This window comes from Paramisgurnus dabryanus, chromosome 2, assembly GCF_030506205.2.
Source record: "Paramisgurnus dabryanus chromosome 2, PD_genome_1.1, whole genome shotgun sequence".
NCBI lineage: Eukaryota > Metazoa > Chordata > Actinopteri > Cypriniformes > Cobitidae > Paramisgurnus > Paramisgurnus dabryanus.
The window spans coordinates 34,581,342-34,601,539 of NC_133338.1; the positions used below are offsets into that span (position 1 = coordinate 34,581,342).

Here is a 20,198-nt window from a genome sequence, read left to right on the forward strand (position 1 = left end):
CAAAATATTTTTACTGTATTAATAAACATACTAACTAAGATTAACAGTTGTTGTATAATTGTTAATTCATATCAAGTAAGGCATAATATAAACCAGAATGGTTGAACTGTCACAAAGCAGAGGGGTCTTTGTACACATATCACACAAGGTGATATGTGTACAATGTTATGTTTCGATTATCTGATTCATAGTAATGCTAACCCACCACAAGGAAAAAAGTGTCCTGCAGCTGTAAGCAAGCAGTTCAAATGATGCAATACATTTTAATCATTTGTAAATATAATCTCATATTAGTTAGGCATATCTATATTTGTAAGTTTTAAGCTGTACCGTTCAAGAGTAGTTGCCACACCCGGATAAAGCTGTGTTTTCAGTTACAGGTGGTTGTTATTTGGGAAATATGAATCAAGCATTCCAGAGCGCCGAGTAATAGCTTGTTAACAGATGCGTTGACAAATTAAATCTCATTGTAAACTGTTGCCATGTAATCTTGTCGCACTTATTATATTGTATGCTGATTGGCATTTATTGTTTGTCTCTTTCTACACACAGGCATACAGTACATACACACAGTCAGTCACACACATGCATGGCTGTTGATGTCTCTTGCATCATTAGATTGCTTGACTCCCTTAGGGTTGAAATAATGATCTCTTGCCAAGCCAACATTGAACATGCTTTTATTCAATTCAGAATCACACAGAATTACTCATGAAAGGAATATTAAATGAGTAAAAGGAGGTTATTAGTTGCTGTGGTGTACTCTGTGGTGTTAAGTGCTGACTCTGCCAGGGTGAACTGTGGGTGAACACGGTAAAAGGCAGCATTGTCTTCAAAAGTTGGATTTCTTTTCGTCTTTGTTTCCATCGGTTATGTTTACTCTACTGAATAAGATCAGACTGCTACAGGGTAATTAATGCACATGCAGAGATCAAAGGACATTTTTTCTCTCTTGCTCTTTCTCTGCCTTCATCTCTTCCTTTCCCTTTCTGTCATGCATACAATAACAATATTCATCTAAGTTTGTGTTTTGTAGATTATTCTTAATCTGTTGTTTTCCTCTGTCAAACTGTATACAGTATTTTCTTTTTTTGGTCAGCATACAAGCACACTCATCTTTTGCTCTTTATGTTTTGTTTATTGCTGAACTGGTCACGCATACAAGAGCTGTTTTCTTATTCTCTACAAAAAAAGCCTTTGTTGGTTGCACGTATAATAACTGGCCTTTTCCGGTGGAGCTTTGTCCCATTTTTGTGACAGTGAAAAATACCCTCTGATAATGTCTCTCTGCTTGTTTCCTCAGGGTTGCGGAGCTCCAAAGGAAGCGTGTTTCTAGTGACAGCTCTGTTGCAGAAGCTCTTGCACACAGTGACTCACTCAGATCTGCCAAACCAGCTCTCAGCAGGTAGGAGGAACAGAGAAAACATTTATGCTCTTCCCGAATCTCTAAAACGTCTTTATGATCATATTTGTATGGATCTAAGCTCAGTAATGAATGACTTCTGTGATGTTTAGGAGATCTTCCGTGTCTTTATGCTAGCAACAAGCTCTGACTGCTCCTCTCATCTTCTTTCATTTTCTTCTCTGTAGGTTGACAGTATATTAAAAGTCCCTGTAAAGTCAATCTTGAAGCAATATAAATGTTAGAAATGTATTGCTGAAACGCACCAAAAAAGTTGTAAATTGTGTCGTACTGAATTGCAGAGTTAAACATGTTAAACAGTTTTTACCATTTTAGAGTTCTGGATTTTTTTTATGCGGCTCTATAACGGTGGCTCGGTGCACGCTTGAGCCGCAGCAAATGGCCCTGCCCTTAACATAATTACGAGCATCCATTCAGGTTAAAGCGGTATTTGAAAATTGGGTAGAAAGTTGAAAGACTGCAGCTTTCCCTAGAGTGGGCGTAGTTTCAGCGCTGACAGCGGACACGCCCCCCAGCATTCGAGAACAAAAAATGCTGCCCTCTTTTCCAAGATTTTTATAACTTATTTTATTAGTTAATAACACATTTTTCTGTGGTGTGACAACTGTGGCAGTTGCTTTAATGCATTTAGGGGTGTGGTCCTAGTCAAGACAATCTCCAGAACTCCAAACTGAATGTCAGAATGGGAAAGAAAGGTGATTTAAGCAATTTTGAGCATGGCATGGTTGTTGGTCCCAGATAGGCCGATCTGAGTATTCACAATCTACTCAGTTACTCACGCACAATCATTTCTAGGGTTTACAAAGAATGGTTTGAAAAGGGAAAAACATCCAGTATGCGGCAGTCAGGGCAGGACTTACCAGGGTGGAGGCCCCTGGGCTTGAATAAATTTTGGGCCCTACACTCTCAGAACAAAAGGTACAAAAGCTGTCACTAGGATGGTACCCTTTAAATGGGTCCTAATATTTACTATTTAGGTACAGATATATACATTTGTTCCCATTACATGCACTCTTTAGGTACAAAGGTGTACTACTTGAAAGGGTACCACCCCAGTGACAGCTTGTGTAAATTATCTTCTGAGAGTGCACACATACAGTAAACAACCTAAAATAAAAAATATATCATAGAACTATATTTTAGGGAAGTTTCCCGACAGGGTTTAGATTAATCCAGCACTAGGCCTATTGCTATAGGTTATTATTAGGGCATTCAAGTAGTTTTTACAAACAAACCTTACAAAAAACATTACTGGTGTGCGTCTTGAGACAATGTTAAGATATATCAGTGCAAGATGTGTTTAAATTAAGACAGATCAAACATGCATTTTAGTCTGGGACTAGGATAAGACCTGACTAGGAAACTGCCCCTATATCTCTAAAGCAGAACATAAGCCCAGTCTAAAATTAAATCATGTATTTTTAGGGATGTCACAAATCCAAATTAATCATGCACATTAAAAAATACCCCATAACAACATTTAAAATCATTGTGTAAGACTTAGCTTAAGAAAATAATAATAGTCTTGATAAACATTCACCTTATTACACACCATATAATGTTATAAACATAATCAACAAGTGTATTTTTTGCAAATAGCGTACAAGGGGTGCAGTGTTTAAGAATGAAAAAGTAAAGATTTTAGGATGTTATTTAATAATTATGACAAGACCATCATGTAATATTAGACACCAAAAACCAAAGTGGAGAAGATGATCATTAATAAATTTTTGCATCTGATATGAACGTAATACATTAAAACCATGAACGTAGATATAAAAATGAACACTTTTCAGAAGTTTAAACTGTGATTCTGTTAGCAAACATGCTGAAAGAGAAACTACAGGAAAGTTAGGCTAGCTAGTGGATTATATCAAAAACCATCAGGACAACAACATGGCCATAATTTAGTGAATCCTCACCTCCAGATGAAGTAATAAACTGGACTGATGATTTAAATGTTGACATAGTCATATGTGCGTTGTTAACTCTCCGGATTTTGTTATGTTTCGTAGCTCTGCTTCACTCGTTTATTTCTCCACAGAAACTGTTTGTCGCGTGAACTGCAGACTGCGAACAGATTGGATTTCATTTGGCGCTACGCAGACCGCTTGGTGATGTCAAAGTACCGCGAGAGCGATTAGAAAGCAGACTTCTCTGTGTGATTTCTCGAATCGCTCTCGCGGTACTCTGATGTAATTCTTTTTGCTGTTGTTGAACCACTAGAAAACACCCGTCTGCTTTACAATCACTTTTGCGCCGTGATAATTTGATTTCATATGATGATCGGATCGCGCAGTGCCGCATGAAGTCAAATGCATTAAATACCAAATAGCCGACTGTATATGAGGTTAAACCCGCCAAAGTAGCAAGTGCAGCATGTGAATGGTGAGTGATTCAGATGTCAATTTCTGAATGAAAGTGTCAAAGGTTTGTCACACACTGTTAAGTATCCTCACGCTTTTTTAAATGGGTATACGGAAATCCTTGACCATTACTAGTGGATATACTGCGTATACCGGCGTATCACGTAAGATTACAAACAAACAAGAAAAAAACTGAGTTACAAGACCATAGGCTACTCTAGTAATCTTTTTCATACTGAGCGCTTCATTTTCGCGTTGCTCTTTCTCATTATCTGTAAAGCTCATTCATGACTCGCATTTCGCGTATTCGCTATTGTACTAGCATCTATGGGTTTCAAAAGCAGTAAACTCAGCGCGTCATATTCAGCACCAAGATGACTGACATATATATATTAACGAATTAAATGCAGCACCAAACAATTCTGCACCAACCAATAGGCTGTAAAATAAAAAATGAAAACGACTGAACAAATCAAACGAACGCAAGCAAGCACGGAGGCCCCTATTGGCCGAGGCCCCTGGGCTCAAGCCCACTCAAGCCCAATGGTAAGTCCGGCCATGGCGGCAGTCATGTGGGCGAAAATGTCTTTTTGATGCTAGAGGTCAGAAGAGAATGGGCTGACTGATTCAAGCTGATACAAGAGCGACTTTGACTGAAATAACCACTCGTTTTAACCGAGGTATGCAGCAAAGCATTTGTGAAGCCACAACACGCACAACCTTGAGGCAGATGGGCTACAACAGCAGAAGACCCCACCGGGTACCACTCATCTCCACTGCAAATAGGAAAAGAGGCTACAATTTGCACAAGCTCACCAAAATGGGGCAGTTGAAGACTGGAAAATTTTTCCTGGTCTGATCCGTCTTGATTTCTGTTGAGAACATGGATCCATCATTCCTTGTTACCACTCTGCAGGCTGCTGCTGGTGGTGTAATGGTGTGGTTGATGTTTTCTTGGTACACTGTAGGCCCCTTAGTGCCAATTAGGCATCGTTTAAATGCCACAGCCTACCTGAGCATTGTTTCTGACCATGTCCACCCCTCTATGACCACCATGTACCCATCCTCTGATGGCTACTTCCAGCAGGATAATGCACCATGTCACAAAGCTCGAATCATTTCAAATTGGTTTCTTGAACATGACAATGAGTTCACTGTACTAAAACGGCCACCACAGTCACCAGATCTCAACCCAATAGAGCATCTTTGGGATGTGGTAGAACGGGAGCTTCGTGCCCTGGATGTGCATCCCACAAATCTCCATCAACTGCAAGATGCTATCCTATGAATATGGGCCAACATTTCTAAAGAATGCTTTCAGCACCTTGTTGAATCAATGCCACATAGAATTAAGGCAGTTCTGAAGGCGAAATGGGGTCAAACACAGTATTAGTATAGCGTTCCTAATAATCCTTTAGGTGAGTGTACATATTTAGCTAGTTTGACTTTTAGGTAGTACTGTATGTTTTTAACTTACAGTAAGTGATAATAATGTGACGTTTCCTAAAACATTTTCTTTAGTTATACATAACATTTTCCTTTGGTTGCAAATAATAAAACCACATGTGATCATATTTGTAAAGTATGCAATTTTGTTTTTGGTAACCCTCTGCATTCATTTTGTATTTGTTAAAGGCGGGGTCCATGATTTTTGCTAAAACACTTTGGAAAAGGGTGTCTGGCCTACTACCAAAACACTTATAGCCAATCAGCAGTACGGGCCTTTAACATTAGTTAATGCATTAGCTAACTAACAGTGAGCAATATAGTTTTTTAGCATTTATTATTAATCATTGTTGTCAAATCCAAGTACAATTATTCATGTTAATTAATTGTGCATTAACTGATAAAACTTTGTATTGTTCATTGTTGGTTCATGTTAGCTAATGTGTTCATGTAAACACATACAACCCTATTCTAAATACCCAGTCGTTTATATGTCAAGTACACTTTCATGTGTAAATGTGGTTGAGTTTGCACACTGTATGTCCAACTTTATTTTAGAGCTGCGAGTATGGAAAGGTATGACATCTCATTTACTGTGCAGAAACGCCTTTGCTTCGTACTCTCCTTATATATACACGTGTGTGTCAGAGAGAAATGTTATTTATGGAATCCCAGACTGCATTTTATAGTTTCCCATTTGCCCAAGATTGGTTCATGAGAGCTGTATGAGAAGGTTAAACTGTAGTCACATCCATTCCAATGATGCGACTATGATGAAAATATAAAAAAAAATCATTTATTTGACTATAATAAGACTACTTTATTTCATCTTATTTTAATATATTAGCTGGAATCTGTGTGCGTTGTGCCCATGTTAGAGGGTTGGGAAAGGCTCCTAGAAAACGCCAGAAGTCCGTTACAATAGCTTCATTTTTCCACTTTTACGATAATTTCGTTTCACGCTTGATCAGGAAGTGGGAAGGCAATTTTAGCTGACACAGCATACACTACCCCTGAATCAACTGTTTCTACTGTTATCAGGCAGACATTACAGAAAGACTTTAGTCTGCTATTTGATAATGTGTTCATCTGCATATCTAACAGGCAGAGGATGAAAAGTGCTTCCTGCTAGATGCTCTTCAGGGTCCCAATCTTTAAAATGGCATACAGAAAGAGAGCTGACTGAGATGAACAGATAGAAACGAAACGTGAAATTTTCGATTTCACTGCACAGATAGCATAAGGGATATCACTGCCTGAGTGCTCTCTATGCAGAGACCACATCAGAAATCTCTCTCTTGTGTGAAATCAGCTCTGTAAAGTACACCAGGCTCTCCTGAGCTTATACACCTCTGTGTTTATCAATGATGGATCCTATTAGCTTCTCATTTAGGGTTAGTGATAGCTCACGTCTGTAGTTAAAAGCTGTGTGGATGTTTATGAGAGGTTATGTAACGTATGTTGATGTTAGCCAGTCTGCTCCAGCGGGGTCGGGTTCACAACCCTGCCTGAGGGGACGAATATCTATCACAGAGATAACACTGCTTTTGTTTGTCCTGGTGGAATGTGTCTACATCACATACAATTATGCTTTCTAAGACCAGATATCAAAATTTTACACCAGCCAATGGAACATTGTCATTTTAAACACATGTACAGTACAGTACATACAGTTGTTTTCATTTATTGTTATGTTGGTTCGTTTGTTTGATTTGATATTTCTCAAACAGTTTGTTATAAACTCTTTACCTTAATTATTAAACTTTGACAATTCTACCTGAACCTCTTAACATAAAGTCTCTATTCAAACCTTGTTTTGTAGATGATTTCAGGTTAAGTGTGCTATCTATTATGGTATTTGTAAATCATATACATTACTCTGCAAAAGTCTAGGCCACCTTGCCAGAATTAGATTAATTCTTAATTTCTAATTCTAATTTCTAATAACTATCTATTTACTTCATTCTGCTCAAAAACGCTCAAGATGTGTTTAGTGCCAAAAGAGGACACACTAAACACAGACGATGCGTAAAGAAACATTTTAGTCTTGAAAATTATTGTAAAAAATTTTTTGTACATATTTCCTGTATTTTCAGTTTGTATCTTAATAAAATGGATTGAAAAATAAATATGGATGGACATTTAAACTTCTAAAACAACAAGTCTGGTGGTGGTGGTGGCCTAAGGCTTTTGCACAATACTGTACTTACAGTAGTAGAAAACATTTTACTGTATATTTCAAAAATCCTACTTTGAATTAATGCTGTCATAATGTAATGACACCAAAATATTTGCATATTAAAGGGACACTCGCTGCGCCCGAAAATAGTCCCCTTGATAACTTTCAATAGCAGTGGACTATTTTTCGAGCCTTGCGTAATATCATTGCGCCTGCTGCAGCTATGGTACGGCAGCAAAGTCCTTGATTATTACGCCAGAATGAGAATATAGTCCTAGCTATGTCAGCCTAGAAAATGGCAACTTTTAATTCTTAGTTGTTCAAGTTTTGAATTGGACAAATATCGCTACTTTTTGGTCATTTTTTATGCTAATGGTCTAATCAGATTCAATGGATTATGCTAAGCTATGCTAAAAGTGGTACCTATAGATCGGCTAATTGGATTTCAAAACTGTAAAAATCAATTGTTTAACTCTAGGGGAGCTGGTAAATGAGCCTACTTTTAAAAAAATGGACTGTCCCTTTAAATTGTTGTTAATCTAAAAATTTATTTGCATCCTTATTGTATTACTGTACATATATTTATTTTTCAGCATGCAGTGTATAACCACATGACTCGTGCTCATGCATGCTTAATATCATGTGAACACATTAATTTACACATTACCAAAAAAGACTTAAAACCTAACTATAACCTTGCTAGTAAAATTATTTATATCGTTTATTATTTAAGGTAATTTCATCATTTTTATTATGCCATGCATTCATTTATGATGTTTTGTATTCTTTTGTAAAAGTGTTGTTGTTGTTTTGTTGTTTTGAAGGGTGGGGGGTGTTCATCGCTCAAATACAACAGCAGCAGATTTCAAGCCATCTGGCAGGTGAGACAAAGCTATAATGATAAATCTCCTCTATTTCTGTATTCCATCCTTTCTGTCTTCTCAGACCTGCTATAGATGTTAGAGTAAAAAGTGTTCAAAGAGCAGCTCTGCTCTTTTAATCCCAGAGGGGATAGTTACTGGAGGCCAGTGGCTCTTTCTAACATGAACTATGAGTAGGTGTCATTGCTGCAATGAGGAAATGAAATCCAGCACAGCAGGATCAGGCCATTTCTGTTGCTGATTATTATTTTTACCGGCCTGTTCTGTTCCTTATTAGGCCCCAGCTGTCTCTCCTGACACAAATCTCAGGGGCAGAACCATAACACACACACGCAAACACACATAAACTGGAAAAAAGTTCTTCTGAGACAAAGTACGAACAGAGTAATTTAGCTTTGGCTTGGTTTGGTTCAGTCTAGTGTGTGCTGGCCCTGTGTAGCCAATCCTAGTCTGGTTTGGCATGGTCTTGTCTCACATTTTCTGGTCTGATGTCTGTCATCCAGTTCTCTAACTCCACCATTTGTTATTGAATAGAGAATCCTATCCCATATTTATCCCAGATTTAGCGTAGGATAGACAGGAACAGAGATAGCTTATTTAAATTGTGACTGACAAAAGCCTCAATAATCTGATCTAATACAAGACTCTCTCTTCCACTGCTCATATCCTACTGCTCATCAATATCTCAAATCAGCCTGAGTTTGATTAAACCGGCAGCTTCCAATCTCACGCTCTCTCTGTGTCTATCAGGAAAATTGATTGGGTTTCTGTCATCGTATGTTGACAGAAATTAATTAAAGTGGATTTTTAATTGTGTTTTCCTGTCAGACATAAATGAGGGATTTGTGTTTTCCTCTGTAATGGAATTACACCCCGACCCAGGAGGACTTTGAACACAGAGCCAGAACACAAATACAAACTGATACAAATAACAACAGTATAAAGCAAGAGCCTTTTGTTTTTCCGGCAAAGGCTGAGTCACCATTAATGTGGTGTCTGCATCTGGTAAATTGGAAGGTGCATAATAAAGGTAATATTGATGAAGCAAATAAGAAAAAATGCGCAAGTACAGCAAGGGCAGTTTAATGGGCAGTTGCCTGCTTCATTATCACGCTGAAATGCCAATGATGCCAAAGCCTGATTAGACCCTACTAGGTTGAACTTTGACCCTAAAAACCTTTAATTATTGAAGTCTCCTCTAATAGTATTGTATTCACAGCATGGACCATCAACCGACGCTCATTAAGACTGTTTTGGTTTTGAGAAAAGACATATAAATCTCACGAGTGATCAGAGGACAGCATTCCGGTCCACAATCAATACATCTGAATAAAACCTTGCATTGTTTTTCAGACTCGATAATCTCAGTGAGAGCTGGTGATATTTAGACTGCTGTTCCTCTCTAGAACTAATGAGGGGTTTCTAAAGTCCCATTGAATAATTGGCCCAATGTCACATTTCTACTCTCTACGTAAATGTGCTAAATTACTAGCAATTACAGCTAGCAAAAACTCAATAACCCCATTAAAGCTTCAGTGTGCTATTTTGTGTTGTGGAGTGCGTGATTACATGTGTCTGTGTGTGTATGCAGTGTGTACAGTGTGTTAGAGTGTCTTTGACAGAGTGTGTGTGTTGTGAAAAAAGGGCTAAAGAACGTCAGTAATTACATCTGGGTTACATACCGAAGAATGGTTCAGACATGTTTAAGTACTGGACAATCATTTAGTGGGGGGAAACCATTACCAGCTTTCTCTGGAGGGCATGATGACTAGAGTTGGATTTGCCTTGATTCCGGGCACAGTTATGAAGTTGATACGATTGGTTGCACATGTATCAAACTCTCATGATAGAGACTCTTACCTCATCATGGTGTGTAATGTGATTTACTCAGAGATGTCCTGCCCCAACTGATCCGCCAGTATAAAACCATTTTCCTCCTGCGGGGGAGTAGACTGTATCTCGGCAAAATGGACGTGGCCGAAGATAAATTTTTGGACTCTATCACTTCAATAAGAGCAACTCAGTGATGGGACTTTATTTGAAGTGGGTTTTTCTCGCCCCATTAAAATTGTACTGTAGCGCTGCTGTGAACTTCAGCCACAAGGTGAAGATAAAATGAAAAATGATCCTGCAGCGCTGATTCCCCATGGCCTACCAGAGATAGCTTATCAGAGTATTTGAACATTATTTGTCATGAAGAGCTATGTGGAAAGACAAAGTGTGATTGATAGCGATGGTTTTTGATAGTTGAGATGTACGGTTTGCAGTTTCGGGGGTTTGGAATCCACTTATCTGAGAAAATTTCATCAGTCCTGCAGCTGAGGTTCAGCCTCCAGGCAGAGGATGCATGCAAACGTTACAAAAAAGGTGTGTGTGTGTGTGTGTGTGTGTGTGTGTGTGTGTGTGTGTGTGTGTGTGTGTGTGTGTGTGTGTGTGTTCGTAGACATGTCAGAGTCAGCCCAGATTTATGAGTCTGTGCACTGCTTTTAATTACAGGTCACACTCAGATTCCTGTGCAAGGTTAACTCTCGCACAAACACGTATGCAGGCAGAAACAAATTACAATGAAACAGTGTTTTGTGCCATTGGCTTGAGTGTTAGTGAACCCCTTACCCTTTCTATCCCCTTTTCTCTGCCGTCTTTTTCAATTTGAGCCAGTGTTTGAGGTGTAACAGTTTTGTTTTTTTCACTTGACCGTTAGTCGACCCTATTGACCTTTGGACCAACGACTGCTTTTCATTATAACATTACATTATAAATCTTATGCAATTTTAAAATTTAGTGCAATTTTTTGCAAAAGACTAGGGTTTATAAAATGCATCTATGCACAGGTGGTTTTCTAAATAGCATGGATTTTTATATTTTATTTTAAATGCTGGAATATTTTACTGTATACATGCTGTTTACATCAATACAGACATTTTACAAATCATACGTAGGAACATTTTATAAAATGTTACATTACCAATTATCATCTGCAAATCTTTATAAACATGGCCCTTATTTTAAACAGAATGTGTAGTGTTGTAAATCTTTTCATGTTTGTCCAATTTAAATAATGGCTGCAAGCCCCTTGTCACATTGTTCTGTAGAGGATAGTTGTGTTCTGGCAAAGACGTGTATTTCGGAGCCACGTTGCTCTTAGCAAAGTTCAGTATCCAGGCCCCATTGTTCCACCTGTCTCTTTGTCCCTCTGATCTCCATCATTACCCCAGATGTTTGATGAAATATTAATTGATGTGAGAGCTCACAGAAGATGCTCCTGTCAGGTGGAGGGTATGGCAAGAATGACATTGAGGATCTGTGTTGTAGTACTGTATAATCATAGTGCCACAGGCGACATTGATAATGACATTTATAAAGATCCTCATTCATCTCATCCTCTAAGAGGAGAATAGCATAAAGCACATTAGATACATTATTAGAAAGTCTTTCTTCTATAGCTTAATAGATCTCTGAGGTAGAAGTTTTTTTAAAATCCATTTATCCATTGTGGGACCATCTGAAAATTATTTGAACAGTGTGATCAACTGGGGAAACATCAGGAGATGATTTAAGTTTTGATTAATGGTTCAGAAGGAATTTTACCATCTAATACATAAAGTCATGAGCTCGTGTAAAAATGTATTTCTGATGATGGTTTGAATTGTATCAATCACTCAGCCATTTCTGTTTCACGTTTCTCTTCAGGTCTGAAAAGAGCGCCCTGAGCAATACAAACTCTGGTAAGAAATTTAAGCCGTGCTCTAGTTTCTCTTTCAAATCTTCAGTGAATATTAAGCTTGAAACTTTGATGCAAAGTTGCTACATATATATTGTGTCCAGAGAATATAGCATAATTCTCTTAAAGGCGGTTTTCCGAACAGGCCTTATCCTATTCCCAGACTAAAACGCATGGTTGAGCTGCCTTATTTAAAAACATCTTGCACTGACATACAGTACTGTGCAAAAGTCTTAGGCCACCATGCTGCTATTAGATGTGTTGTTTTTGCAATTGATCATATATAATTTTTTACTCAGTCTCTTTATTAGAATACAACCAGAAAATACAGGAAATATGTATAGTATTAAAAACAGTAAGTGTCAAGTATGTATGGTAAACTCCCCTTCCACTTGAGCAATAGCAGGAAGCTGCAGGATCTCTTAAACCTTAATTAAATTAAATCCTAATTTCTAATTCTAATCAAATGACTTCAGGACTTCAGTCTCCTCAAAAAAGCTCAAGATGTGTTTCGTGCCAAGAGAGGTCACACTAAATACTGACTGATGCCTGAAGAATACATTTAGTTCTGAAACGTGTTTTGTTTTTAATTTTGTGTACATGTTTCTTGTATTTTCTGTTTGTATCTTAATAAAAGAGTGAAAAATAAAAATATGGATGGACATTAAAAATTGCCAGAACAAAAAAGCTAGTGATGTTGGCTTAAAACTCTTGCACAGTACTGCATCTTAGCATATATACAAGTAGGTTTTAAAAACCTTGCAAAAAACAATACTGGTGTCCATCTTGAGACAAAACAATGGCATTGATATATGTTAAGACATGTCAGTGCAAAGTGTTTTTAAATTGAGGCAGCTCAAAAATGCATTTTAATCTGGGACTAGGTAAACCTTGTCTGGGGAACCACCCCATTATCTCTTAATCTTAAAGTTTTGTATTTCTTTCTGTTTTTTACTTAGTTTTATTATTTTTTCTCATTATTCATAAACTATATAATTGCTTTTTGTAAACTGTGGGAGAGGTCGTACCAAGCATTTCACTACTGGGTTTGGTTGTGTATATGATGAATAAGACTTGAAATTTGCATTAAAGGTTAAATTTGCTTTGGATAAAAAAAAATAATTCAAGAAGAAATATAATTCAGTCTAAATGTGAACACACATAATTTTAGTCTTTAGCTTTGAGTCGTACATAGTGCGTCAATCTTGCGGTTTCTGATCCCTCTGAGAGAGGCAGATCGGGGCCGCCACGTAGAGCAGAAGAAAACTAAGCTCAGCAACGCTTTTCTGACGTCTCATAAAAGCAGATAGTTTAATGTTAAACGCTCTTTGGTCTTTGTCGTTCTTCTTTTTAGCAATGTGTTGCCTGTCTAAAGAGGGCATGTGCCAAGGCTATGGTGTTTTTTTCGCACTCCTGGTACTGGCAGAATAGGATGAGAGAGGAGGAAAGGGCTGTCTGGGTAGTCTGTGAGGTGCAGCGAGGCAGAGCAGTTTATCATCACTCACATTGATCCACATTAGAATTCAGTGCTAGCTCCAAAGCTTCCTGGCATGAGAGGAGCAGGAACACATTTCCAAAACTTGATTTGGCCCCGAGCATGCTTTCTCAAGACAAGAAAAAGACTCTTCAACTCCAGAAAGCAGTCGAGTTTTGAGAGCCGGATTGGAGCGCGCATATCTTTAGACACAGACGTAGGTTTAGCCTCGCTCTGCGCTCGGCTGTATGCATTAGCTCGATATCCCAGCTGGGTGTTTTCATATTTCACCTTTTGAGGTTTATGAAGCTAAACACAAGATTGCTGGATTAGGAAAGCAAATCTACAAAGGGCATTGCAAAGCTTTGAACACAGATTTTGCATATTGAGACTGAACCCTCAGAGCCAGCATCAGCTAATGTGATTAACCCCAATAATTAAAATCATATTTTTACTTCCTTCAGTAAACAGAACATCTTCTAGTGTATCCAAATAACTAAATGTTAAACAAATACACATTAGGAGTTTTTGAATAATAATACATTTTAAATTGTTAATTGTCTTGAAGATACTGTGACTCCTGTGTTTGTGTGTTATCTGAGAATGATTGGTGGTAAATCAGTTTTGCAAATGTAATACCACTTGCGTTTTATACTAAATGAATATTCATCTGAGCATATTTTATATTGCCAAATTCAGGCTTCGCTCTGTAATTATAACTGAAGCTGATCACAGTAATTTTGTAATCATTTGATTAAAATGCCTTCCACCAGTTTAGTTGCGATACCTTTATAATATAAGGAATATATACAGTACTTAAAGACAGACCCGACACTAAATGCACTCCCTTTTTTTATACCTTTTAATTTTATTGTCTTGGGCCCTAATCATACCTGGTCGATCGGATCACAGGTGGACGAAAGACATTCCTGTTCACATCTGGTATTTTTATCTGTCTCTTTTATCCACTTTTGACCGTTTCTGTCCTGGTTACTTTGAGGGGATGGTCTATGGGCGAGTCTCTCTGCTTTCGTTAAAACACGAACGGGAGAAATGACAGGTTTACGCACACTAATATTATGTAAGAGTATACTGCTGCTTATATTTAATATTTCAGAACATTTCATATGAATCGATGAAATAAGCTTGCCCAACATTCACACATTCACAAAATTAAACAAAAATGAAAAAGATGGAGAGCAGCTGCTTTTGTTTTATAAATGATAGCCTAAATGGGGTCGCACACCGGATGAGAAGCACCACACCATGCCGCGTCGCGCCTAGGACAACTTGGAGGTATTGTACACTGGAAGTGCACATTAAATAGCAGGAGCTTAGTCAGATAGCGTCTACTTCAAAATGCAAAATATACGTTTGCAGCCAATGTTAATCGTTAATGATTTGGGACAAATATGATGTTATTTAATGTTAAACTATGTGAGTGGCGCGACCAGGAATTTGAGCAACTTCCTGAGTCGTAGCTGGGCGCCGCGGACAGCCTGTGTGCGTATACTGAAAGAAAACAATGTGTTTGTTTTTTTTTAGAACGGCGCGGCGCGACGCTGAGCTGCGTGTCCGGTGTGTGACCCCCTTTAAGATCACTCTGAACACTGTGACTTTGCGCTAAAAGCACAAAAACAATCCGGTCAAATGTGTTCTCGACTACCTCTGAATGTGATTGAAAGTGGATGAGCTTAAAAACGTTTTACACCCCGTTTACACCTGCATTTAGCATCATCCAGTTGTGATCCGGTCGACCAAAACGCATCTTAATACCAGGTGTAATGTATACAGGGTCTTAAACTAATACGCTAACCTAATCAACGAGGTGAGATTTCCCTGTCTATACTCACCATCATGGGTCAAGGATTCAGTGGCAAGACATTTTTATATAAAACCCCAACATCTCTATCCAACAATTCTTGTATTTGTGGTCATGTCTAGGACAAAAAATAAAATCAAGTTTTAAATCAACATCCTGCTTTACAGCGAGGTCACAAAACGTAGCCACAAGATGTACGCTATCATCAACAAGTCAACTATATGCTAACATCAGTGTGCATTTGCATATTTGCTCAGTATTAATCCGTTCTTTTTTTAGATCCTATTTAACTTTTTTATTTAGTCTATTCAGTATTATTATGTAAAGTTCGGTTCCGTAGATCTGTGTTGTCCTTAAGGAACAGGACAACACTATGTACAAACTGACCGAAATGACCGAAAATCATTGCATGTTAAGCTTGTGCCACAGACATAAAATTCTGCATTTAAATTCAAAGGGCGTCTTGGATAAAAACGAAATGCCCTGTTATTAATACAGGCCTGGCAGCAGGCCCGCATAAATATATGTTCTGCGTTAACTGTGTGTTGTGCACTTTCTTTTTGTTTGTCAGTATCGACAGACAGTCTAATCGAATGTGTGAGGAAAAAAGACCAACAAAAGGTAAGAGCATTACTTGCTGCTTAAATGCAAAAACATTCTTGTTTTCCCTCTAGATTTCTTCAATTTACATGTCGTTCTTGGAAGAGACTTAGCTTTTTAGCAAAATGGCCTGCGAGAACATTCACGGACGTTTGAGCATCTAGCTACTAATACAAGTCAGATGTTGTGTTTTGACTGTTAAAGTGCACAATGTATGCGTGAAAGCAAATGGTGTGCTTTTAGTTAAACGTTCACTCGGCCTAAAGGATATTCTGTCCTCTCTAACGCAGCGCTGACCTCACCATTTAAATGTCAAGGATCTCACAGAGCGGAGGCGTAACCGTATAAATGAACCTGCATATTCTTCTGACCTTTCACTCGTTCTTGGTTTCTATGGTGATCAAACAGGCTTTCTCCAGAATGATAATCTCCCATCTTAGCTTGTTCCCAAATGTAATGCACCAGAAGAAAAAAGAGAGATGGGATATTTCCAATATTGAGGATGTTTGGCTTGTTGCATGGACAGTGAAGTACACAACATATCATACAGTACCTATCCCAGTATCTTGTTTATAAACAATGAACTCTAATCAAATTTAAAGATGCAGAAGTACATTCAGCTAACGTGTTGTGCATACACTCAGATATGTCTGTACTCGCAGGATGATGGAGCGCAGACTGTGTGACTTGATTCATCATCCATGACTCTCCTCTTGATGAGACTCAAACCTGATGATTAAAAAACCTGTCTCGTTTTGTCATAACTGGATATGCCAAAATGCTTAGTGCCCATATTCTGCGATGTATGAATAAGTCCTTGCAAGTTTCTCACAGGTTTTGGGCTTTATCACTCTGAAAGCTCCTTAGAACATATTTGGACCATCACTGACATGTCTGTGTCCATCCTACAGCTAGTTTTAAAATCAGTGCTTTTTGGTAGTTTGCAATAAATAATTAGATCAGAATATTAGAATGACTTTATGCATTATTTATACTGTTTTATGTTTTGATTCAAATTTACACTGATATTGGTTCTCTTCAGTTGAAGGAGCTGCATAGGAATGGGGCAGACCTGTGCATGCAGGACCCTGTGGGCCGGACCCTACTGCACTATGCTGTCGAGGTGGGCAGCAAGGAGATTGTCAGATACATCATTGATAATGGTATGGTGATCACAAAACGGTTCTATATAACATCTTTTAAACACCGCTATAGCATCAACTCATAATCTTCAAAAAAAGAACGAAAATACATTCACTTTATTTTCAATTATTTAAAGTTTTACCAGTTTTTACAACTTTACATACCAACAAAATTTGTTGTGCTCGCTCTGGGCATTCTCTCATCCAGCTGCCCATGTTGTAACTAGTGATGTTTTTCCAAAAGTACTGAAGAAGTTACCATTTACGGTACTGTATCTGGTGTATTATTTACAGTACATTGGGTCTGTAGGGTGGTGGGGCGTGAAGCAGGTCATCTTCCTCACCCACGCAAGCTTTAGACAGCTCTTCAATTAAACATCACACCATCACCTCAGGGCACACGCTTTCATGTAGTTGCAAGATTTGACTTCTCTTTTTTCCTCTCTACAGCACCTGCAGATATCCTGGATGTGACAGAGAGAGAAAAGTGAGCACTGTTCTGTTATGTTAAATGCACTTGATGTCACTCTAATGTCTTCTGTTATTTTTTCTGATGACAGTAAAAGTTTAAGTGTTTGTTTTATGATGTTGCTGTCAGCTTTTGTTAGACTAAGCAGTGGTTGCTTCCTCTCTAACATTTTCTTCCTCTTTCTGTCTCTGTCAGTGGAGAGACTGTGTTGCACAAAGCAGCCTCGCTGTGTCATAGGACAATCTGTCATTACCTGGTGGAGGCGGGGGCATCCCTCATGAAGACAGACTTACAGGTGAGTCTGACATGTAGAGACAGGAAAACACAAGGAGATTCCATGTCTGAACTAAGTTTGAACTGATGTTGAATTAGTTAAGGTTTACAGGCGTCATTTCATCGTCTAGACCCATATAGTCCAGTTATGAGTAACCCACTTCTAGCCAAAATAAACTTGAATTTGGTTACATGCCGTTTTGCTTAAATAAGTTGTAAAATATTTGATATTCGAATAAACAAGGTCAAAAATGATTACAAGCTGTTTGGGACAAATGGCATAGAAAATGCTCTTTATAAACAAAAGCATTGGAACTCCCCTTCTAATAAACAACATGTTTATCTATTCCAGTAATTTGATCCCAGGGAACAAACATGCTAATATTTTTTTTTTAGATTGTAATGTGCTGTAAATTTCAGTGCATTACAAGGTGTTGGGTTTAATTTATTTATTTTTGAGCATTTGGGTGAACATCTATTAAATGGTGGTCTCTTCCACGCTCCCCCCTTCCAACTAACTCTCTCTTTTAGATACAAATAACGCAACCGACATTCTATGCTCCACTCTTACATCTTGCTTAGACAGTTTATGCCCTCTGACATCTGGACCATTCTGGCCCTCGCCATCTGCCCCTTGGTTCTCTGAGGTTCTCCGTGAGCATCGCTCCAGACTTAGGGCTACAGAGAGGAAGTGGCGCAAATCGAAAGATCCTGCTGACCTCTGTCTCTATTAGTCTCTTCTTGCCTCCTTCTCAGTGGATGTCTCTTCTGCTAAGAACCCAATACCATCACTCTAAAATCAACAGCTCACCTTACTCTTGCACTCTCTTCAAGACCTTTTCTACTCTTTTTTTTTTTTTTTTTCTGCCAGCCCCCCACCTTCATCTGACTTAACGGCTGATGATTTTGCTTCCTTCTTTGTAATGAAAACAAATGCTATCAGCAGTTAGTTCTCTGAACCGCCGCTTCTTGCGCATGCTCAAACCTCTGAGGAATGCTCGCTTCCCTCCTTCTCTCTCCTATCTGAAGCGGACGTTTCCAAGGTCTTTGCTTCTAACCATCCGAATACATGCCCGCTAGATCCCATAACCACCCATCTCCTTCAGGCCATCTCTACGTCGGTTATCCCTGCTCTCACCCACATTATGAATTTATCTCTTTCCACTGGTACCTTTCCTGCAACATTTAAAGAGGCCCGGATAAACACGCTGCTGAAGAAACCCACACTCAATCCTGCTATGCTAGAGAACTACAGACCCGTTCCTCTTCTTCCCTTCAGCTCTCCTCTTTCTTCACACAAAATAACCACCTGGATAGCAATCAGTCTTGTTTCAAAAGTGGTCACTACACTTGAGACTGCGCTGCTCTCAGTCATCGAAGCCCCAAGGCAGGCAAGAGCAGCCTCTAAATCATCTGTGCTGATCTTACTGGATCTATCTGCCGCTTTTGACACTGTCAATCACCACATCCTCCTGTCGACCCTCATGGCTATGGGTGTCTCTGACACAGCGCTTCTTTGGTTCAAGTTGTACCTCTCAGGTAGGTCATTTTGGGTATCCTGGAGAGGTGACGTCTCCAAACCCCAACGTCTCGATACCGGGGTGCCTCAAGGCTCTGTGCATGGACCGCTGCTCTTTTCGATATACAGGACATTTGTCATTCGAAAACACAGCTTTTCCTACCACTGCTATGCGGACAACACTCAACTCCACTTGTCGTTCCACCCTGATGATCCAACGGTTTCTGCGCACATCTCAGCATGCCTGAGGGACATCTCACTCTGGATGAAGGATCACCATCTTCAGCTTAACCTTGCAAAGACAGAACTGCTTGGATTATCATCTGAACCAAAGATTCAGCACAACTTTTCCATTCAGCTAGGTTCCTCGACCATCACGTCTTCAAGGACGACCAAAAACCTGGGAGTGGTCATTGATGATCAGCTTAGCTTCACAAAGCATGTTGCCAGCACCGCTCGCTCTTGTAGATTCATCCTCTACAATATTAGGAAAATTAGACCTTTGCTAAATGAGCATGCCACACAGGTCCTAGTCAAAGCTCTTGTCCTGTCCAGGCTGGACTACTGCAATGCGCTACTGGCTGGACTTCCAGCCTGCACAGCCAAACCCCTACAGATGATTCAGAACGCAGTGGCAAGAGTGGTCTTCAATGAGCCAAAGAGGGCGCACGCCACTCCTCTCTTCATCAAGTTACACTGGCTTCCTACAGCAGCTCGCGTCAAATTTAAAGCTCTGCTCCTGCCATTGGGTCAGCGCACCCCCTTACCTTCACTTGCTTATACAGCCTTATGTACCCTCTCGATCCCTGCGCTCTGTCACCGAGCGGCGGCTTGTGGTGCCATCTCAAAAAGGGAAAAACACATTAGCACGTACCTTCTCCGG

At 39.1% G+C, this 20,198-nt stretch overlaps 1 protein-coding gene across 14 annotated transcripts in view; it reads left to right on the forward strand.

Annotated features, from left to right (window-relative positions):
• The window catches only part of dgkza (diacylglycerol kinase, zeta a), a 108,164-nt gene that overhangs the window by 82,446 nt on the left and 5,520 nt on the right, over window positions 1–20,198 (forward strand). For all 14 annotated transcript variants that reach the window (XM_065289462.2, XM_065289464.1, XM_065289465.2 and 11 more), the window contains 7 exons: window positions 1,304–1,405; window positions 8,239–8,295; window positions 11,986–12,020; window positions 15,884–15,933; window positions 16,955–17,075; window positions 17,505–17,541; window positions 17,719–17,818. In XM_065289462.2, coding sequence (XP_065145534.1) covers window positions 1,304–1,405; window positions 8,239–8,295; window positions 11,986–12,020; window positions 15,884–15,933; window positions 16,955–17,075; window positions 17,505–17,541; window positions 17,719–17,818 — 502 coding nt within the window. The remainder of the gene's footprint in view (window positions 1–1,303; window positions 1,406–8,238; window positions 8,296–11,985; window positions 12,021–15,883; window positions 15,934–16,954; window positions 17,076–17,504; window positions 17,542–17,718; window positions 17,819–20,198) is intronic.